General features: G+C 38.2%; 1 protein-coding gene across 3 annotated transcripts in view; it reads right to left on the bottom strand.

The window, feature by feature from the left end:
• LOC126470472 (transmembrane protein 39A) overlaps positions 1-20,411 on the bottom strand; it is a 179,063-nt gene that overhangs the window by 23,760 nt on the left and 134,892 nt on the right. For all 3 annotated transcript variants that reach the window (XM_050098334.1, XM_050098335.1, XM_050098336.1), the window contains exon 10: positions 12,541-12,638. In XM_050098334.1, coding sequence (XP_049954291.1) covers positions 12,541-12,638 — 98 coding nt within the window. The remainder of the gene's footprint in view (positions 1-12,540; positions 12,639-20,411) is intronic.

The following is a 20,411-nucleotide window of genomic DNA, read 5'->3' as shown; positions in this document are numbered from 1 at the left end:
TGGTGTCACCTCCACAAAAAGGTGACACACTCCAGCAAAATAAATTAAGTCACTGGCATAAATATGCAAGTACAGTGCATTTTGCTGTGATTAACTGGCATATAATGGGTCTGAGTTGTGTGTAGAGTGTAGGGGTGTTGGTGGTAACCACACACTATTGAGCAATTCTTCCACAGGTAGAAATTGTCAGGGCTATGATCCAGCTAACTATGACTACAGCTAAATTACTGTACTGGTAGTTTGGCATCATGAATCAGCAGTGTATGGATAGTATCTTAAATTACAGAACCTTCAACTCACCTGTGCCATCACATTACACCTTGATATATCTAATATGAATAATTTGGTAGGCTAGAGGCGTTGTTTGTATGTAACCATAAGGAATTAAATTAGCCCCCTGAATGGCAAGGTGACAGCCTATTACACGCACCTTGCCCCCTATCCCCAGCCCTACTGATGCCAGTACTGTCAGAGAGCTGATTCATCAGTACTCCATTTAGTTTCGTTTAGCTTATAAAATTCACCACTACATGGTGCTAGTGTGCTCAGTATTGATGCTTAATGTTTCAGTTGATGTTGTTGACTTTTGAGCACTGCTGTAGCGAAATATAGACAATCTGCAGCTCTGATACTGTGTTGTTCGTTTGTTGACCTCATGCTTCATAGCACTTGTTTGCATTTGCATTCTGTTATTTCAGCCTATGTCATTTTGTGCATACTGTTATTTAGTACTGCCTCTGTGCTATTTTTCTTTATGTTTTTGTTTGCAGTTTCTGTATTTCATCTGCCTTTGTGATTTTTTTTTTAATGAGTCCTAAATCTGGCCCAAGTAGAGGACTTGCTGACTATGAAATTGGCGAGTTATTCGAAAATAGTACTGATAGAGAATATTTTAGTGAAAGTAGTAGCAATTCAGAAAGTGAAAGTGATGTTCTTGGTTATATATTGAATTAAGTGAAGACAAAATGGGAGAAGCACATTTCACGGGCTGCATGGACCAAAGTACATGCTGTCAGTGGAATCTTCTGCAATTGAATATTAAATTTATTTTTCCCTGCAGCATTTCTTCAACTGACTGATTTAAATAGCTATGCAGGTTATATTGAAACAGGCTGCTACTTTCTCCAATTCATATGAAAAATGGAAGAAAGTCACAATAACTGAGAAGAGAACTTTTATATCATGCTTACTCAGGCACTCTACAAAAGACCTACAATCCTTTCATATTGGAAGACAAAAACCATCCCAGGCATTTCCATGGTTTGGCAAAATATGATCTGCTCACTGATTTAGACATCTTATGAAATTCTTTCATCGTGGTGACAGTGAGAAGTTTCCAGCACCAAGTCATCCTGATTAGGACCTGTGTATCAGACACCAGCCTTTGGTTGATTGTGCCAGTAATGTATTCATACATTACTCGCCACATGAAGTGCTTAGCACTGATGAAAGGGTAGTTGATACTAAATGTCACATTACCCTTTTACAGAATTTGCAAACAAACACCACCACTGCTGCTGAGGAATTAAATTCTGGATGCTTTGCGACTCCATAACACACTACTTACTGTCTTGTGTTTGTGATTCAAAAGGTGGCTTAGGATTCTGTGTTGTTCAGAAGTTACTATGTTTAGGTATTTTTTTGAACAAAGGATATCATGTTTTTGTAGGCTACTTTTTTATTTTTTATGTCTGTACTACTTGTGAAAAGCCAAGCCTTTTCAAATTAATACCTACATTACTTGCACTTATGGAAAAAAGAAAATTTTTCTCACACAAATTTAAAAATAAATTTGGTGTTGGGAGAAAGATGCACTGCAGGTCAGATCCAGTACTGCCTTGTGCATGCACAGAGAAAAAAATCCAAGCAAACATCCTATCTTATCATTGTCTAATAGAGTTGCTATTGGTGATATTGAAGTCCAACATAAAAACAAAATAGGGAAAAAGGCACAAATAATACTCCAATACAAACAGTACATGGGTGTAATGGACCAACACACACATCTGATATGATGCTGAATGCTTATTTGGATGAGAGGAGATTACTCTGTTACTGGAAGAATGTAGCTGTCAACACTATGTCACGAATGGTGTTAAACTCATACCGTACAAAGAGGACAAAAAAGGAATAGAAACTTATTTCAAATATCTTTTTACTGTATTGGCAATCTAACCTTTGTCAGCTGAAATGGTTTTTAGAGAGGGGTGAAAAAATAATGATGATGATGATGATGATGATGATGATTATTTGGGTTGAGGGGGCACTCGACATCATGGTCATCAGCACCCTGACGAAAAGTCAACATGAAATCTCATGGGTGGGGATGAAGGCTGTCCCCACATGCAGAGCACTTTATAACGTACTAAAGACTTCCGCCCTTCCTCACCAGTTTAGGGATGAGGCCTGACAGTTCACAAAATTTCACCACTCTTTTTAACACTGGTATCGGTATCTGTGAGGATGGTGTGGCAGATCTCCAGCGAGACCGAGGGCTGCCCTGACATCAGTATATAGGACACACATAGCCACAATATGCTGAACTGAAAGCGGCACGCCACAAACTTCACAGAATGATGGATCCTCCCACCAGAGGAGGAAGCCATGTGTGAAAGGGCTATGCCCGATGTGCAGTCTGGTAAGCAAAACCTCCTTCCAGCAGTGAGGCTGGGGGTGAAAAGAAACCACAACCAAAATGCAAATTGTGATCCTAATGGTTCTCCAGGTTTGAGAAAAACTTCCAGACAAGAGAGAGCCAAGATGCTGTGTGTGTACTAGTGAAAGATAAACAGGTTGTATATACGGACAAGGGGGATTGGGGGGGGGGGGGGGGGCGCGACCTAACCCCGTATTTTTCCCCATTAAAAATACACGTTTAACTGGGCAAAAACGCACTTTTTCCATGTTAAGTGACAGTATTCTTTCTCTCAGAGCTATAATATTTATCAATGCTGTGAATGGTAAAGGCTTTATACACCTGCATATAACTTCCCAGCACTTTTGGAGGGGAAAAAAAATTAATGTACAGCAACATGTACCCCGCATATTTTTGTATTATGAAAGTATAAGTTTCTGAAGCACTGAAATCAAGATTGCTATGTGCTTTTGTCAGCCAATCATAGCTTATGTCACATTATCTCGCCAGCAAATGACAGCAGATATTCTGAGCATTGGACACATGATGTAATCAGCCAATAGCGACATTACTGTTAAGTAGCGTGAACAAACAACTAGGAAAAGTTCATAGTTTAAATTAATATACACATAGCATAGCAACAAGAAAAGTTAAGCTTTCACATATAATACTGGTCTTTCTTTGCGCGTGTTACCGTTTAAGATATCTCAAACACAAATCTGTCAGTAAACTTTTAAATGATGACATAAATGTCTTATCTACTAGGCCGAAAGTTTTCTAAATGGTTCATCCTCAAAGAGTTAAGTTTTGAATAAGAGTCAAACAGTCTGTGATTTAAGAAATTTTCTCATATGTAACAATTCATCTCGTGTAAAAGGAAATTTACTTTTAAAGTAACTCTTTTCAAACCACCATTTTCCCACGACGTGTTAGAGGTCCGTTTGAGCAGTTGCCAAACAGGGCAAGAACACAAGTGTTACTTTGCATGTGCAGCTACAATGATGTAGCAAGACTGTGCTCCTATACCTATTGTCGCATGTGCTTTTGGAATTTAGTGTGTAGTGGAGTATCACATGACCATGTGTGGCTATGCAACATGTTTTTCGGAGGGGACATAAAGCAGTTAATATAGTTAGGGGCAACTGTTCTATCGTATCCTCGACAGGTAAGGAAGGCAAAATTAGGAAGCAGTCCTTGGCACAATATTTGTTTCAAAAGTAGACTCTACAACTCAAAGTACCCTAATATTTTGCTTTGTTGTGGCTTTAACATAGATTTTTTTATTCATAGTCTGTAATACTGTTACGTAGCATTTCCCATCAAGTTTATATCCACACAGCAATGCAAAAAGCTAGTATGAAGGAATATAAATTTCTTGCAAAGATAAAAAGAAAGACCATTGTTTGTATATAGCAGAACTATGAAGAGTAAGCTTTTAATGACTTTTCAAACTGTATAAAAGTTAACAAGATACTGTACAACTGGCTGTTCATATTCTACTCCAGGAGTAAATATAAAGCCTTGTAAGAAGTTACATCAGGGTGTATACGCGGACAAGGAAAAAAAATTCCCGGATTTTCCAGTTAAAAATACACTTTTTTCCGGGTGAAAACATACTTTCTCCCTGTTAACTGACAGTATATTTTCTCTCGGAACTGTATAACTTATCAGTCCTTTGAATGGTTATGGTTTTGTACACGGGTGTAGAATTTCCCGGTGCTTTAGAAAACCAAACACAGGGGAAAAAACACATTTTGGAAAGATCTTTGATGAGCAGCAAAGCTGCATATTTTCATATTATGAAAGTATAAATTCGATTACCACCAAACACCGCATGTCACTTTCCGAAGCATTGAAACCAAGATTCCGATGCACTATTGTAAGCCAGGCATAGCTCATGTCACGTGATCTTGCCAGCCGATGACAGCGGGTATTCAGAGCTGAGGACACGTGATGTAGTCAGCCAATAGCAACGTAACTGTTAAGAAGCACGAACACACAAACAGAAAAAGCTAATGGTTTAAATTAATATACATAGCATTGCTGCACGGAAAGCAAAGCTTTCACATATAATATTGGTCTATAAGATTAATACGCTGCAAGAGAAGCTAAGCTTTCACATATAATGTTGGTCTTTTACGCGCGTATTAAAATATAAGATATATCATACAAATGTGCCAGTAAATTTTTCGTAACGACATAAATGTCTGATCTTCTGGGCTCGAAATTGATCTAAATGGCTGGCTCGTCATTAAAGAGTTGATTTTTAAATGAGAGTCAAATGCTCTGTGATTTTAGAAATTCATCATACAGTCTCACACATAGTTCAACTTGCGTAAAAGGAAATTTACTTTGATAGCAACACTTTTCAAACCACCATTTGGAATATTTTTCCGCGACCTGTTAGAAAAAGGTTCGTTTCAGCACTTGCCAGAGAGTACCAGATGACAGGCGACACTGCGCTTGTGCAGCTACGATGTTGGAGGGAGCCCGTATGTTCGTACATGTAAAACATTAAAAGATCTTACATTATGTCATAAAAGAAACAAGACATCAGAGGATACTCCAAGAGCATCAGAATTTCGTGAACCATACTAAAATGTGCACATTCGTATGTCCAGATTCCCAGTAAAGTAAGCCACAACCTGATATTAAGCTTTTCAATTTAGTGTTCAGGATGTAAATTTTCTTGGAATACCAGTACTATATTATCTCATGTTTGGTTCTTTTTATGGCATAATGCCATACGTGCTAGAAGCTGAAAACGTGCATTTGAAATGCAGCGAACAGTGTGTGGAATTAAACACTTCGTTTCAAATATATTGTCTGCCTAAGCGGAAAAAATTAAAAAAAAAAATTTTCTTTACCAAACTGACAAAAATAACTTCATTGTTCTGCAAGGCAGTTAATGCTTGACTGTCAGAAAGGTGGAATTAAGATAAAATCTGCAACTAACAACACATTTTAGCCTTCCGTAATTATGTGAATGTATTTTAATTCACTTGATAGCCCTCAGCCACAGAAATCTGTTTTGTTTTCATTTGACGGGAGAGCAGTAAACGAAGAGGAAATAGCAAAATCACTAAATGTAAACATGGGTCACGTGGAGACTACTCACTTCCCCACTATAACTCAGACTGCTCTGCGCATCTACAATATTTCCGAACTGGGGCAATACCCCGCCACTCCCTCGAGCGTTTGAGATAAGACGTCAAAAATTAGAAAAAATCGAATTTTCAAAACTATATTCATTTTGTAGCGCACATCTTTTTGAACAGTCTAATGCATAAAACATATGTGTTCAAGGAAATATAAGACATGTTATTTGGTCGTAAGTCTGCCAAAATGCAGTGCCACACCTCTTCACACATCTTTCTCCTATCGTACGTCACTGTATTTCACTCTGTGGAATTGAAACCTGTATATTTTGTAGTGGATGCCATCAAACAATATTCAAGACAGTGGAAATTAAAATGTCCTGTGGTGCCTCTCATGCTTACAGTTGGCCAGTTTGACATCCAGTCCCCTTTTTTTTTTTTTTTAAAAAAAAACTCTTCAGAAAATTTGCACTTTTTATTCCCTATCAGATAACAACTTGCTGCTTTCTGTGACATAAAATTAAATGTAGGATACATAAAACCAGTAAAGACATGAGACAAGCAGGACAATACACATTTCTCCAATCCTTAGCTCCTAGAATGTTTTTCTCTCTAATCTTGTTACAGCTTTACATGGCGTGCTTTCCTTTCTGGGAAAGAATCTGTTACATCATCAAAGTTCGTCAAACATTTTGCTATGTGAAAAATCGAAATGTCGTCATCTAATACTGAGAAAGCTGTTAATACAAATAGGACCCAAGACTGGTGTGGTTTCTCGATCTGATTATGTCTATTTTGTCACACTCTGCTAGATAAAACAAAATAGGCCTTTCTAATAATGTAACAATTGTAACACACACCAAATAAACAAGACTGCTTTGGCACAAAGGCCTACTACAAGCAAAAAGCTTTACTTTAGGAAATAGTTTCACACTTCATTCATACACCCCAGTTTTTCAAGCATAAGATCGAAAAGTAGTAGTACGAAATTTTTATACAAACTTGTAATGGTCATATTGTTCCATAATTTGTGTGATGTCCCCGTTTCTTCTCCTTCATCGTTCTAACAAAGAGTCTTGTTATCACTAATTCTGTAACTATTCCTGTCAATGTCAAAGCTTATTCGCCGGTTAACTTCACTAACTCTACCAGAATCACCAGTTTAGTTGTCCCGCAATTATTCTCCGGTTAGGCGTTGTTACGTGATCATACAACACGTTTTGCGTGCTACTTCCAGAATCGAACTTAAAGCGGCTGCTAGCCAGGGACTGTACAACTGGCCCTTACTAGTGTAACGATCTGACCAAAAAAAATTTTGTCAAAATTTAATTTTCTTGGATACACCGAGAAGGTAATACGTAATCGCCGGCCACAGTGGCCGACTGGTTCTAGCTGCTTCAGTCTGGAACCGCAGGACCGCTATGGCCGCAAGTTCAAATCCTGCCTCGGGCATGGATATGTGTGATATTCTTAGGTTAGTTAGGTTTAAGTAGTTCTAAGTTCTAGGGAGCTGGTGACTTCAGGTGTTAAGTCCCATAGTGTTCAGAGCCATTTTAATATGTAATCTTTCTTACCGGTTACTCGTTTATTTCTACTCCGGTAGTCTGAATCTATGGATTTCACTAGTAATTATAACAACCCTCATCATTCACAAACCCAATCAACCACACAGTCAGCAGTTTGCATTCATAGATTCGGCCTTACTCCGCTCAGCTCTTAAAACCCCTTTTGTCTGTAGGAAAGTTTTGTTTCTACATGCGACGAGGATTCCCCCGACAGAAGAGACATCATGTACACTACGCACGCATTCACAAATCAACTTACGATTCATTCAGAAATAAACTTAGAATGTGTTAAAAAACCGACAGGGGTGCGTTTCAAAGTCATATGAATAACCGATAAACTAACGTGAGCTGGATGCTAGGCGCTTTGTGAAACAAGGTTTTTTCCCCCGAAGAATATGAATTCCCCCCCCCCCCCCCCCCCCTCCCGCCGATCTGATCCTGCTGCGCATGCATGAATCTGGCAGCTTGGGTGCTCCAATAAAAATTTTCCCAGTAGCATCTAGCTGCTTGCTGCGACTGCTTACACAGCCAAGAGCTACATTTCTGTAGCGAGAAGCGGGCGAAGCTACTACTCAACTGCACATACTCATCATCCCACTCGTAACTGCTAAAATGAACCTAATATAAACAGTTGTGATGTCACGCTCATTGGAGGCAATTTGTTGTTACGAAGCATTGCATAGTCTTCCTAAAGCCTTTGATATATTTTGCTGTTGGCAGACGGTTGTATGGGCACTGTGTTTTGTTGTTGTATATGGCACGTTTCCTTTGCAGTTTAAGTTTAATTTTCGTTTTTTCTCTCGTTCATGTTTTATTGCTGCAGTATTATTCTGCAGTAGTGGGATACAGTAATATCCTTTGTTAGAGTATCGGTTCTTACCAGTCAAAATTACAAAAATTTAATTGAAAACAAAACAATGAAAAACTGCAAGAATTCTAAAAAATTCCCGGGTTTTTCCCGATTTTCTCCCAGATGAAAAAAATCCCGGGTTTTTCCCAGATCTCCCGGTTGTCCCGAGTCGTATACACCCTGTACAATGATAAAACACCGTGTGCTGCCAATCTATAATTTACTGAAGAATGGCGTTCTATAAATTTACGATGCAAAGAACACAAATTAAGAAATAATGGCAAGGGTAGAGGGAGTAACAGACAAGAGTTGAAATATGTCTTGTGTTCGAAAAACATTGTGTTTCACAGACGGCAGATATGTAAAATTCTGCTAAAGCTTTTCAGTGAGGTTTCCAGTAATCCAATTTACTTGGTGTACTATTACTGTATTATCTCACATTTGTTTCTTTGTTATGACATGATGCCATACATGCTAGAAGATGAAAATATGCACTTGAAATTCAGTGGGCTGTTGAAACTAGTTAATAGTGTGGAATAAAACACTTCTTTTCAAATAAATTGACTGCTTCTGTGAAAAAGTATAATAAAAGCCACATTTCTTTAGCAAACCGACAAAAATAACTTCATTGTTCTGCAAAGCTATTAATGTACGATTGCCAATAACATGGAAATAAAATAAAATCAGAAAACTGAAACTAACAACAATTTTAGTCTTCTGTAATTATGTGAATGTATTTCAATTCATGTAGTTCCCAGCCACAAAAATCCATTTTGTTTTCATGTGGCATGAGAGCTGTAAACAAAGAGAGAACAGCAGAATCGTGAGATGTAAATCTGGGCCACGTGAAGGCTACACCCACTACAACTCTGACTGCTCTGCTCATACGTGAATCTGGCAGCTTGGGCATGCCAGAAACATTTTTCCGGATAGCATCTCGCTGTGTGCAGCTACTGTTTATACATCTAATAGCCACACTTCAAGGTAGCAAGAAGCAGGAGAAGACGCTACTCAGATGCAACTTTAGTTCTGTGCATGCCCAAGAGCTCACTGGAAACTACGCAAACCAATCTAATAATCATTTTGACGCCACACTCATCGAAAGCAGTTTGTTGTTACAAAGTATTGCATAGCCTTTGTCCTAAAGCCTTTGACACATTTTGCTGCAAGTTAACACTTGTTTTCTTTGGAACTTAAATTTTATATAGGTGTTTCTCTCTTTTTTACATTTTGTTGCTAAAGCATTATCCTGCAGTAATGGCTAAAGTAAAATTCTCTGTTAGAATGACGGTTTTTACCAATCAAAATTACAAAAATTTAGCTCAAAACTAAAACAATGAAAAATTCTCTGAATTCTAAAAAAATCTCACATTTATCCTGGTTTTCTCCTACATGAAAAAAATTACGGGGTTTTCCCAATTATCCCAGGGCGTATACATCTTGATAAAACACAAGGTTCAGATCTGTTTGTACAAGGTGTAACAAGGGGTTACATGGTGAATTTCTTCACTAAACGCAAATGTTAAGTAATACAGAACGGCATACATTGAACAGACTTTAATGTACTGTCTATTATTAATATTACCACCTCTGTAAATAATAATAATAAAAATTTCATTTTTCCTATGTCGTTTTTCTCATAAATTGGTACAGATTTTATGGACATTAGTGAATTTTCATTAAATCATAAAAAATACTTTTTATTTGGTCACTCATACACAATTTAAACTGAAAAAATATTAAAATCTGAAAAGCATAATAAACTACACACTACTGTGGATAAGAGAAACTCATTTCTCATTTTTAAATTGAATACAGCACAATACATGGCAATTTAAATAGAACACTGCATGACGTACGACATTTTTAGCATTCTACACACACAATGGCTAACTGCAAATGGGTATTAAGACACTGTGCTGACTGTGCACAGAAAATCAGTACCATCCTCAGTGGTGACCCTATTGCTACTCTGGTTTCTCTTTGCCTTACACATATAGCAAGTAGAACAGCTCCTCAACACCTCTGCTTTTTGCTTTTATTGACAAAAAATTAACAGAGGTTGTAGATGACACTTATTGTTCATTCTGTATCTATACAATGAATGCCTATTTTACTTACGGATTGATTACTCTAGATATTACTGTCTACTTATCTCATCCACATCTGTCGAAACCTAGTATCTCGGAGTTACAATGTCAGCAACCAGGTTTGAAAGTTCATTTTTGTCTGCAACAGGGCTTGCTTGACACTTTTCAATAAGGAGCATGAAAGATAAACATTTGAGACCCAGAAGAATAGGTGGGTGAGGGATGACTTCCAGGGGGAGGGGGGAACCTCCTTGATAGTTTCATAGTGCTGGTGGGCATTCTATGGAGTAGCAACACTTGATCCAGTTTTCTTCGTCACTCTTCTTACACTGTGACCATGATGTCTTAGTTATTGGCAACAAATGCCAGCTGCAATGGACATCCCCTTTGGGAGTAGTTTGCAGTGCACAAAACACTTTTTGGGTCACCAGATGCAAAATATTACGTTCACATTGCCCAATGCTCAAGGAGATGTCTTTTGTTGGGGTCCAGCCATTATTTTCTTCCTAGGAATTTAACAATGGCATCATGACTCATTACTTGTAACAATGTTGTATAGGAATGCTTACTAAGGAAGCAGGTGACGTTCAACCAAAAAATGTATCACTAGTCAACTAGTTGAGTTTTGTAGCTTTAAATTAGAATATGCAGTACTCCTATACCTGACTTCTGAACCTGGCCTCCTGAATGCAAACATCAGTAATTTGTGACAGAGCAATCTTTCTCAAAACAAGAAAATCCTTTACTGATGCGAACTGTTTGATAGCACTCACCCCACACACGATACATATGTTTTGAGCTGCCTTAAAGACAAAGCCAACAATATGTCACAAATGTTAAACCGTTTTCCACTTGTGGCTACTTTGTAACACTTTAACAACATTCATAGGACTCAATTATGTTAAATCTAATATATATCTGCATGATAAATATCAGAACTTCAAATAAGAAATGACAGTAGACAAGCACACTCATAGCAGACTACACATGTTGTTACTGTGTGGCTTTCACTCAGTTTAGCGAAGTTATTTTGTTCCAAAAGCCAAACTACAATAATAAACAATTTTACAGTATCCAATGTGAGAGCAGAAACATGCCCACAGTGCACAGCACTGTAATAACGTGGACATTACTGGCATCAAGTGGTCAGATTACTGGCAAGTAAGAAAGTGAAGCAAATTACCTTTGAGGTTTCACCAGACTAACATGTTAGCAGACGGGAAATGTGATAATACACAAAGGAGTGAACTCTAACTTTGACTTGGCATCTACAGTTCGTGATGTTTATCACTTGACCACGAGCACATACATCTTTATAACAGTGGAAAGTAATATCTTCTCCAGAAAGTTTCACTCTATCAAATGTACAATTTTCTTCCACAGGCAAGCGCAGGTGGCACAGCAACCTGCCAGATGGCCTGACTGTGTGCGTTCTGCACACAGGCAGCCTACTCAACCACCCCTGGCCACCTGAGCTCGACCAGTGGACTAAGATCATGCAAATTATGATACAGCTGCAAGACTGCCTGTGTGTCAGCCATTTGAGCACCCCTGCCTGCCCCGCTGCTCTCGGGTGTGTGCACAAGCTGGAATGGTCTGACTTAGTGGATGAGTACAATATTTTTCAAATTGTCAGCAAAATACAGAAACAACCACATCAAAAAGCTAAAGAAGTAAAAATCTGATGTATATTTCAATTAATTCCTTCTGTCTTCTTATGGGTACTATAACTGTGAGTCTAAATTTGTTTCCAACTGGAAACTTGTTCTAGAATTTAAATTGTGTGGTTCAGTGTAATTAATGCCAACATGGGAATGATGCTGCATATTCCATACTCATGGCACAACAAGAAATCCCTTTGTAACAATCAGTTTTATGAATTGCTGAAGTATCACTAAAATGATTTCATTGCCCCCAGTTCAAGTGATTAATTTAACCATCAAACAACTTGCAATGTAAAATATCTGTATGAGGACAGACCGCGACTCACACAATACGAGAGGCACTGAGCAGCAGAAATGTCCACAGAAAAGTATTAAAGCTAGGAAAGCTCCACTTGCCTATCTGCTGCTTAACACCCCCTCCTATTATATGAGTGATGATCTATAATCAATCATTTTTGAAGTGCATCCGAAGTTTCCAGTGCACACAGCCAACACCACAAACACAACGTGAGATTTATCGTTCAGCAAATAATTAAACAAGCATTGGTAAGGAAATGTGTGCATAGATAAGGTTGAGCATACATTAAACTACATTGACACATTATACTAATATTACTCCAAATAACTGTGCATCTTACCTCACTGGATAGCAATGTACAATATACATCATAAAGCACCCAAGCCAAACAAATGCTAGATGCTGTGTTGCCCAGTAGACATCGTAATAAAGGAAACTCTAAAATCACAGAGAAAAGTGGTTTTCAGGGTTTTCAAAATTTATGCCATTATATTATGCTAACTATTAATAATTTCAAACAGGTGTGTGCCTGTTCTGTCACAAAGGAAAAATAAGTGTCAGAATATGGCACTTGGTTTTTACAAACTGAAATGTGTTAGAAAAATTTAATACAATGCACAGTATGTTAAAAAAAATTAAAAACTATGTGCACACCAAAAGGACAGAGTAACAGGGCAAATTAAGTAATAAGACTGAATAAAATAATAAATTACGGCCTTGGACAGCATTCCCTGATATCAGTGCAGTAGTAGTAGTTGTATGTAATATGAAATAAAAAGCTGGACAAAGACAGGCTGAACTAAGATTGTGAAGGTGCTCAGAGTTCATCCCTCAGTCATCTGAAGGATTTGTAAGGGCATGTTCTATGTAAGAGACAGAAACGACCAACAGGGTATGAAATCTGGATATGAGACACACCAGCTACAAGCGGCAGCATTGGGCGATATGCTCGGGTGTCCTGCGTGTGGACGGTGAACACTTGCTACAAGATGGCTACTGTAGCTGAACTTTGGCTATTAAGCCAAAACGTTGTGGGTCTCAGGTTCAGACCTGACTACTGCTAATATTTTAACTGAGAACTACAATCCTGGTATCTGTTCTGTGTATTAAATTTTAGCTATGCTCTTCGCACTGCATCTCAAAATATATTTTTAAGGTCCTGTTAAAGTACTTGATTTTTAAGTATGTACATACCTATCCCAAAATATCACACAGACTAAATTCCTTATAAAACACAATGACCAACCATGAAATTTTACTGATATTTGATTGCTGGAAACACAATTCATCATCAGTAATCAATGTTAATGGCAAGTGTTTCAATTAATCGAGTCTGCATGAACAATTCATACAAAATAATTGAAGAAAGGCTCAAATGTTTTATGAAATGATTTGTCTAAAATTAAGAAATAAAACAAATTAGAGAAGCATCTAATGCACCTCATTTGCTGTTCACGATTTCAGCACGATTCAAACGCACGTCAAATGTTTCTCTAATCTATTTGATCTTTTTTAGACCAATAATTTCACAAAATATTTGACTGATTTCTTTTTATTTTTTTATTTTCAGGTTTTATTCCAAAAGCAGGATCTTACTGCACCTAATTTGTCTTCTTACCATCTTACGTTCTCAAAATGTCCCAAATTTAATACTTTGTTCAAAGAGAACCTTTTTGACAGTGAAATGTCACATCATAGTATCTTTTTATCTGCAAAATAGCTACGCCTTGAAGAGATGAACTTTTTGACACTTCATTTACATAACTAGCAGCAGCTGTCTATGAAATATTTCTATTTTCCCTTAACTCAATAAGTTTTTCTCAATTACCCTATTACTTTCAAGCAGTCAAATATTTGTTTGCAAAACTAGAACTCACATTAGTCAATTTAATACCCTGCTTGTCCATTTTTTACTCTTCATTTGGCTATGAAAATTCAGATAAAAACCCACTGTGTAATTTATAGTGAGTTGTCTTTTTGCTCCACTTAAACATTTGAGCAAATCATTTCAAGCATTAACCATGCAACAAAATATGTTGTCTTCGGGTGCTGTCACTAGCAAAAAACCTCACTTCAATATCTTGAACCTTTTATGAAATATAACAATTTTTATGACCACATGATTACCTATGCTATGACCACATGATTACCTATGCACAGGGGAAGAATTGTACATGCCGTGCATGACCCTTCTGCCAGGTATAAAAGCCAATATCTTAAGACTGAAAAGAAATTTAATACCCTGCTTGTCCATTTTTTACTCTTCATTTGGCTATGAAAATTCAGATAAAAACCCACTGTGTAATTTATAGTGAGTCGTCTTTTTGCTCCACTTAAACATTTGAGCAAATCATTTCAAGCATTAACCATGCAACAAAATATGTTGTCTTCGGGTGCTGTCACTAGCAAAAAACCTCACTTCAATATCTTGAACCTTTTATGAAATATAACAATTTTTATGACCACATGATTACCTATGCTATGACCACATGATTACCTATGCACAGGGGAAGAATTGTACATGCCGTGCATGACCCTTCTGCCAGGTATAAAAGCCAATATCTTAAGACTGAAAAGAAATATCATTCTGCTCTCAACTTTAAATACAATTTCAATATGTTGGTTACAGTTCATAAGGAATAATGTATACAAGTAGGGAGACTGACATCTCAAACCTAGGATACTTCTGTAGCTATACTCGCAGTCATGTTTCCTCATCTGAAGCTGATGCACACTTTCGGTCACTTCTGTAAGACAGTGGGATTTAATTTCATTGTTCTGCAAATCTAACTGTTGAAAAATAATTGCATTATTTACTAGGAACATGACCCTAAGTTCGGAAATCCATCTCCAGAAAATGATGGAGCTTTAGCAACATCAGTCACATTCAGATGCCTTGTATCTGTTTAAATAGCACAACTTCTCTTTTGATATTTGTGAACAGGTAACTCTTATACAGAAACTTAATCCCCATTCTTTTAAAGAGGCGATGACTTACAGCTTCTACAAATTTTGGAAAATCATGGATTACACACAGCTGTGTTGTCACTATATTAAACAACCAGTTTCAGTCATAAAAAGACCATTCTCACATGACATCATAATCAGATGTATGATATATCAGAACTATTAACAAGCATCATATCATAAATCACTATGTTAATTCAGGGCTTCCCAACGTGTGGTCTGCCGACCCTTTAGGGGTCTGCCAGCTCTTTCTAGGGAGTCCGCAGCCACATTTCACCAAATTGTGTAAAATAATGAGTAAAATTATTGAATAAAAATGTGAAAATCAAATTCACGGCTTCTCTGATCGACTGTTTCGCAACAATACGGGGGTCGTTTGTGCACCAGCTCATGGCGCCAGATGTGCTGAAACCTTTTATGCATGTTCGGAGCAAGCTTTGTCGCCCAATCATAGCGCTCGCTGGCACGCATGTGGCCCCAGGCATCATTAAATGTTAAACTTGCTTTGTCAGTGCACTACCTATTTCTAACATGGATCGGTGGCTGAAGTCAGGATCACTGAAGAAGGGTGCAGTTTCTCCATCACCTTACAACAAGGGAAGTTTCCAGTTGAAATGAATGAAGAGAAAGGACGACCAAAGGAAGAACAATCAAAAGAAGCTCCACACCTGGATTTATTATATGAAAACGCTGCAAATACTCCATTGGTAGCAATATCCTGTGGAAGTGGAATAACCAAGAAGCGTAAGTACAACGAAAGCTATTTAGAAATGGGCTTTATGGAGACATAGGAGGGTGAAGCTCAGTGTGTAATTTGTGCCCAAGTCCTTCCGAACAGTTCAATTGTTCCAGTTAAATTGCACCGTCATTTTGAAGGTACTCACCCGGATTTCCAGGCTAAAGACATCGATTTTTTTCAAAAGGAAGAGTGGTGAACTAACTGCTTCTCAGCACTGCATTAAAACTCACGCAAAAACAATTAACGAAAATTCATTAAAAGCTTCTTTCTTGGTTAGTTATCGAGTGGCAAAAACAGGCAAAGCTCATACCATTGCAGAAAATCTCATAAAGCCGTGTGTTAATGATATTGTTTCTAGCATGCTAGATGAAAAGGCAGTAAAGCTTGTATCTTCGGTGCCATTATCAAACAATACTGTCAAGAGACGCATTGTTGACATGTCAAATGAAGTGAAAGACACTCTTGTTTCTCGCATCCAACACAATTCATTTTCTCTGCAGATAGATGAATCCACTGATGTTGCAGGATTAGCGATTTTATTGGCTTTTTTCTGTTATGAATATTCTGGATGTTTTGAGGAGGACCTCTTATTGTGCAGACCACTACCTGCCAACACAACAGGTGCTGAAATATTCCATCTATTGGATGATTTTTTAAGGACTAACGAAGTTTCATGGTCTAATTGCACAGGTGTGTGCACAGATGGAGCAAAAGCTATGACGGGTCCAACAGTTGGAGCAATAACTAAAACAAAAGAAAACGTCAAGAATTGCAGAAGTAGTCATTGTGCTCTCCACAGGTACGCTTTAGCTACGAAACAAATGCCTGTTTCGTTCAAGAAAGTTTTAGACAAATCCATTCAAATCATTAACTACATAAAATCAAGGACGTTGAAGTCAAGACTTTTCACAATACTGTGTGAAGATTTGGGAAGCCTTCATCGTTCCCTGCTTCTCCACACAGAAGTGAGGTGGCTCTCACATGGGAGTGCACTCCCTCGGTTGTAAGAATTAAGATTGGAAGTCTTAGCTTCCCTTTTGAAACATAACAACAAATTAGCAGACCTTATTAATGACAAAAATTGGCAGTGTATACTTGCCTATTTGTCAGACATTTTCTCCAAAATGAACGAAATGAATATTTCACTCCAAGGACAAAGTGAAACAGAGGTCACTGCTATCAACAAAGTTCGAGCATTCAAGAGGAAAATCAATATTTGGGCAGAGAGTGTCGAGGAGGCGGAGGTCGAGTGTTTTCCTCTTCTCAAGGAGTTTTTGAAAAACAAAACACGGGCACTTGGGAAGAATTTGTTTCATCAAATCCTGTAACATCTCCAAAGCTTGTTGACATTGTTGGAGCATTATTTCCCAACAGCTGAAGATAAGAAGCTGCAGAAATACTAATGGGTGGTCAACCCATTCACTGTATCCAAAAAGCCTAACATTCTAGCATCAAATGAATATGAGTTGTTGATAGAAATTGCCACAGACCCTACCTTGAAATCAAGTTTTGACATTGACGGTTACTCACACTTTTGGATAACAAGAAATACTACCCCCTTGTTGAAAAGGCAAAACATGTACTACTGCCGTTTGCCACAACATACATGTGTGAATCTGGATTCTCAATCTATGCTGCCCACAAAACTAAGTACTGAAGCTGTCTAGATGCGGAACCAGACATCCGTCTCCAGTTGTCAAGAACTGAACCCAACTTTTCAAAATTGTGTCAGCAGAAGCACCCTCAACAATCACATTAGGATTCCATTATTATTCCTACAGACTCATCTATATTAAAGAAGAAAGCATTTTTCTTCGTAGATGCTCAGTGAATGTACCTGAACTATGACTCTGTAGGAATTTTGTTTCTGTCTTCTATCATTTACAAAATAATTATTAATTGAATTCTGTTGGTATTGATATTTTTGTTACGAAAATGAAAATGACCTCTAAAGCTAAGTTCTTTTCCTTTTAATATATTCTGTCCTCTCAGTTAAAAATATGACCTGTCTATACTTCAATTATAATTACTTGCTATTACTCTGACACTATACTGTGGCAACTGGCTGCGAGAGTAAACAAATGAGAACTTTTCACGTGCCACCTTATAAAAGGTAAACCACCTCTGCCAGAATTGTTTCCTTTGAGAAAAAAAGTTTTACATTCTGTGAAATGCTTTGTCTTCTTATATAGAAATAAGAGAGTCAGTTTGTTTGTTTTCCTAATTTGTTTACAGTCGAGGCTGACTGTCACGATATAGTATCCAAGTAGTAGTTGAAGTTGTCAGCTGTGACTAAACTGTTGCCACGCCGCCTGCCAGTTACCAGCTACCAACTGACAGTACACTGTTGCAACGCCGCCTGCTAGCTGCCAACTATGGACTGACAGCTGCCGTTCAGTAGATACGCAAAGACGTAAAAATAACTAGACTTTCCGAGCTGTTTATATGGGCACGAAAATCGATTGTGGAACTGGAAAACAGCTTTATAAAAGCAGATTTCCAGAACTGATTTTGAATTGTTTACCTGACCAACCAAAAGCAGAACTGGGACATCGGCTTACGAAATCCAGTTTTGGAAATGCTTGTAAACTGGGTGAATGTATTCCCACACACTGCACAACAGATGTCACAATAGTCCTTTAAAGGCAATTCCTTTGCCTCTTTTCTTTTGTGATGTGTTTGTATCCCGGATCATGGGTCTGCCTCTTTTCTTCACAGCCGCGCAGTCTAAGGCACCATGTCGTCGTGGATTGCACAGCAGCCCCACCGGAGGTTTGAGTCCTCCCCTCGCGCGCGCAGCGTGTGTGTGTGTGTGTGTGTGTGTGTGTGTGTTGTCCTTAGCGGAAGTTAAACTTAGGTTAATAGTGTGCAAGACTAGGGACTGATGACCTCAGCAGTTAAGTCCCATAGACTTTACATATATTTGAACATTTTTCTTCAGATTTCACAAAAAAACCACACACACACACACACACACACACACACACACACACACACACACACACACACACACAAAACTGTTACGAAATATGCATGCTCCTTACACAACAGTGGCCAAACAGTGGAAGTGAACAGACCACAAGTGGCAGCTCGTCAACAGCGAACAGTTTGGATGTGACGTTGATTGCTCTTGGAGGAAGGCAGCTCCAACATGTGAAATGTCAATTACCAAGTAATTTTAATCAGGCTATAGTGTGTTGAACAAAGGGAGTAAATCCGCTAGTAAGTGTCTAGATACAGTGGGAATTCAAATTGGGGAGGGGGGGAGGGTCATTGGGAACATGGCACTTGCATTAAGAAGCTTTCAGTTCCCATGGGTTTCGCTCTGAAATTTAAAGTTACTGTGCTCTTGACTGACTAGGGGTCCACCATGGATTTTCGACTGAAGAAGCGGTCCGCCAGCTGAAAAGGTTGGGAAGCCCTGTGTGAATTCCATTATAAACCTGTAGCATAGGTAGATCTGTGGCAAAGCTCATGGTGAGACACACTAGTCTAGGACTGAAACATTATAGGGTTGATTTTTATTTTTTTGGTACACAGACTGACAAAAGTTTTTTTTCTGATTTGTTTGAGTTCTGGGTTTTTTGGGACATGAGGAGAAGCTCTGCAACATGTGGTACATGCAAAAGGCGAGCAAGACAAGGTATGGGTGGTAAGAGGGGTTTAATGAAGGAACAAAAGGAGATTGAGGTTTAACTTCTCGTTACCTCAAGATCATTAGAGACAGATCACAAGCTCTGTCTGTTTCAAGATGGTGGATGGAAATCAGCTGTGCCCTTTCAAACGATCCATCCCAGCATTTACCTGCAGTTACATAGAGAAATCACAGAAGACCTAAATCTAGTCCCAAAAGCGAGTCCAGTGTGCTAACCATTGTGTCACCTTGTTTGGTCAGTTTTCATGAGGGGTTCACCGGGGGTAGGATAGGATTTGTTGGGCAGTGGTATCCCGAGGCAGGAGCAGGGTATCACTAAATGGAAAATTTGGAGGTAGTGTCTGGAATGGTCTTATAAACATTGGACGACAAGGGTTTCAAATTGGGAGATACATTGTAGGTAGTTAGGGTTTCATTGTAACAGTATTTGCAGAGGTGGTTCAGGGATACCCGAGTATTAGGTTACTGGCAGATACCATTACCAATACACTTTACAATAATGTATATGGTGCCTGTATTGTGTCTTGATTCTAGGGGATTGATATTATTTTAATCTCATATCATCATTATCCTTACAGTTCAATATGTCTACGGAAATTTCTAAGTAAAAGAGGCAGCTGTCTATAATTGGGTACAATAGAAAGCTAGTACTGTTTATAAGAGAAATACAGTTATTTGTGTAACTTCCTTCTGACAAATAATTGGTATTTAAGCTTGGGTTTTACACATTCTGTATTAATCAGAATGAAAAAAGTTCTGAATGCACCGCACGCATTAATTTTCTGTGAGAGAACATTATCATGTCAGCTATACCTGTATAAATTTATCTTTGTGCTCCCTGACAATGCAA

This window comes from Schistocerca serialis, chromosome 3 (assembly GCF_023864345.2).
Source record: "Schistocerca serialis cubense isolate TAMUIC-IGC-003099 chromosome 3, iqSchSeri2.2, whole genome shotgun sequence".
In the NCBI taxonomy this organism is placed as follows: Eukaryota; Metazoa; Arthropoda; class Insecta; order Orthoptera; family Acrididae; genus Schistocerca; species Schistocerca serialis.
This window is presented reverse-complemented; position numbering and strand designations above follow the sequence as displayed.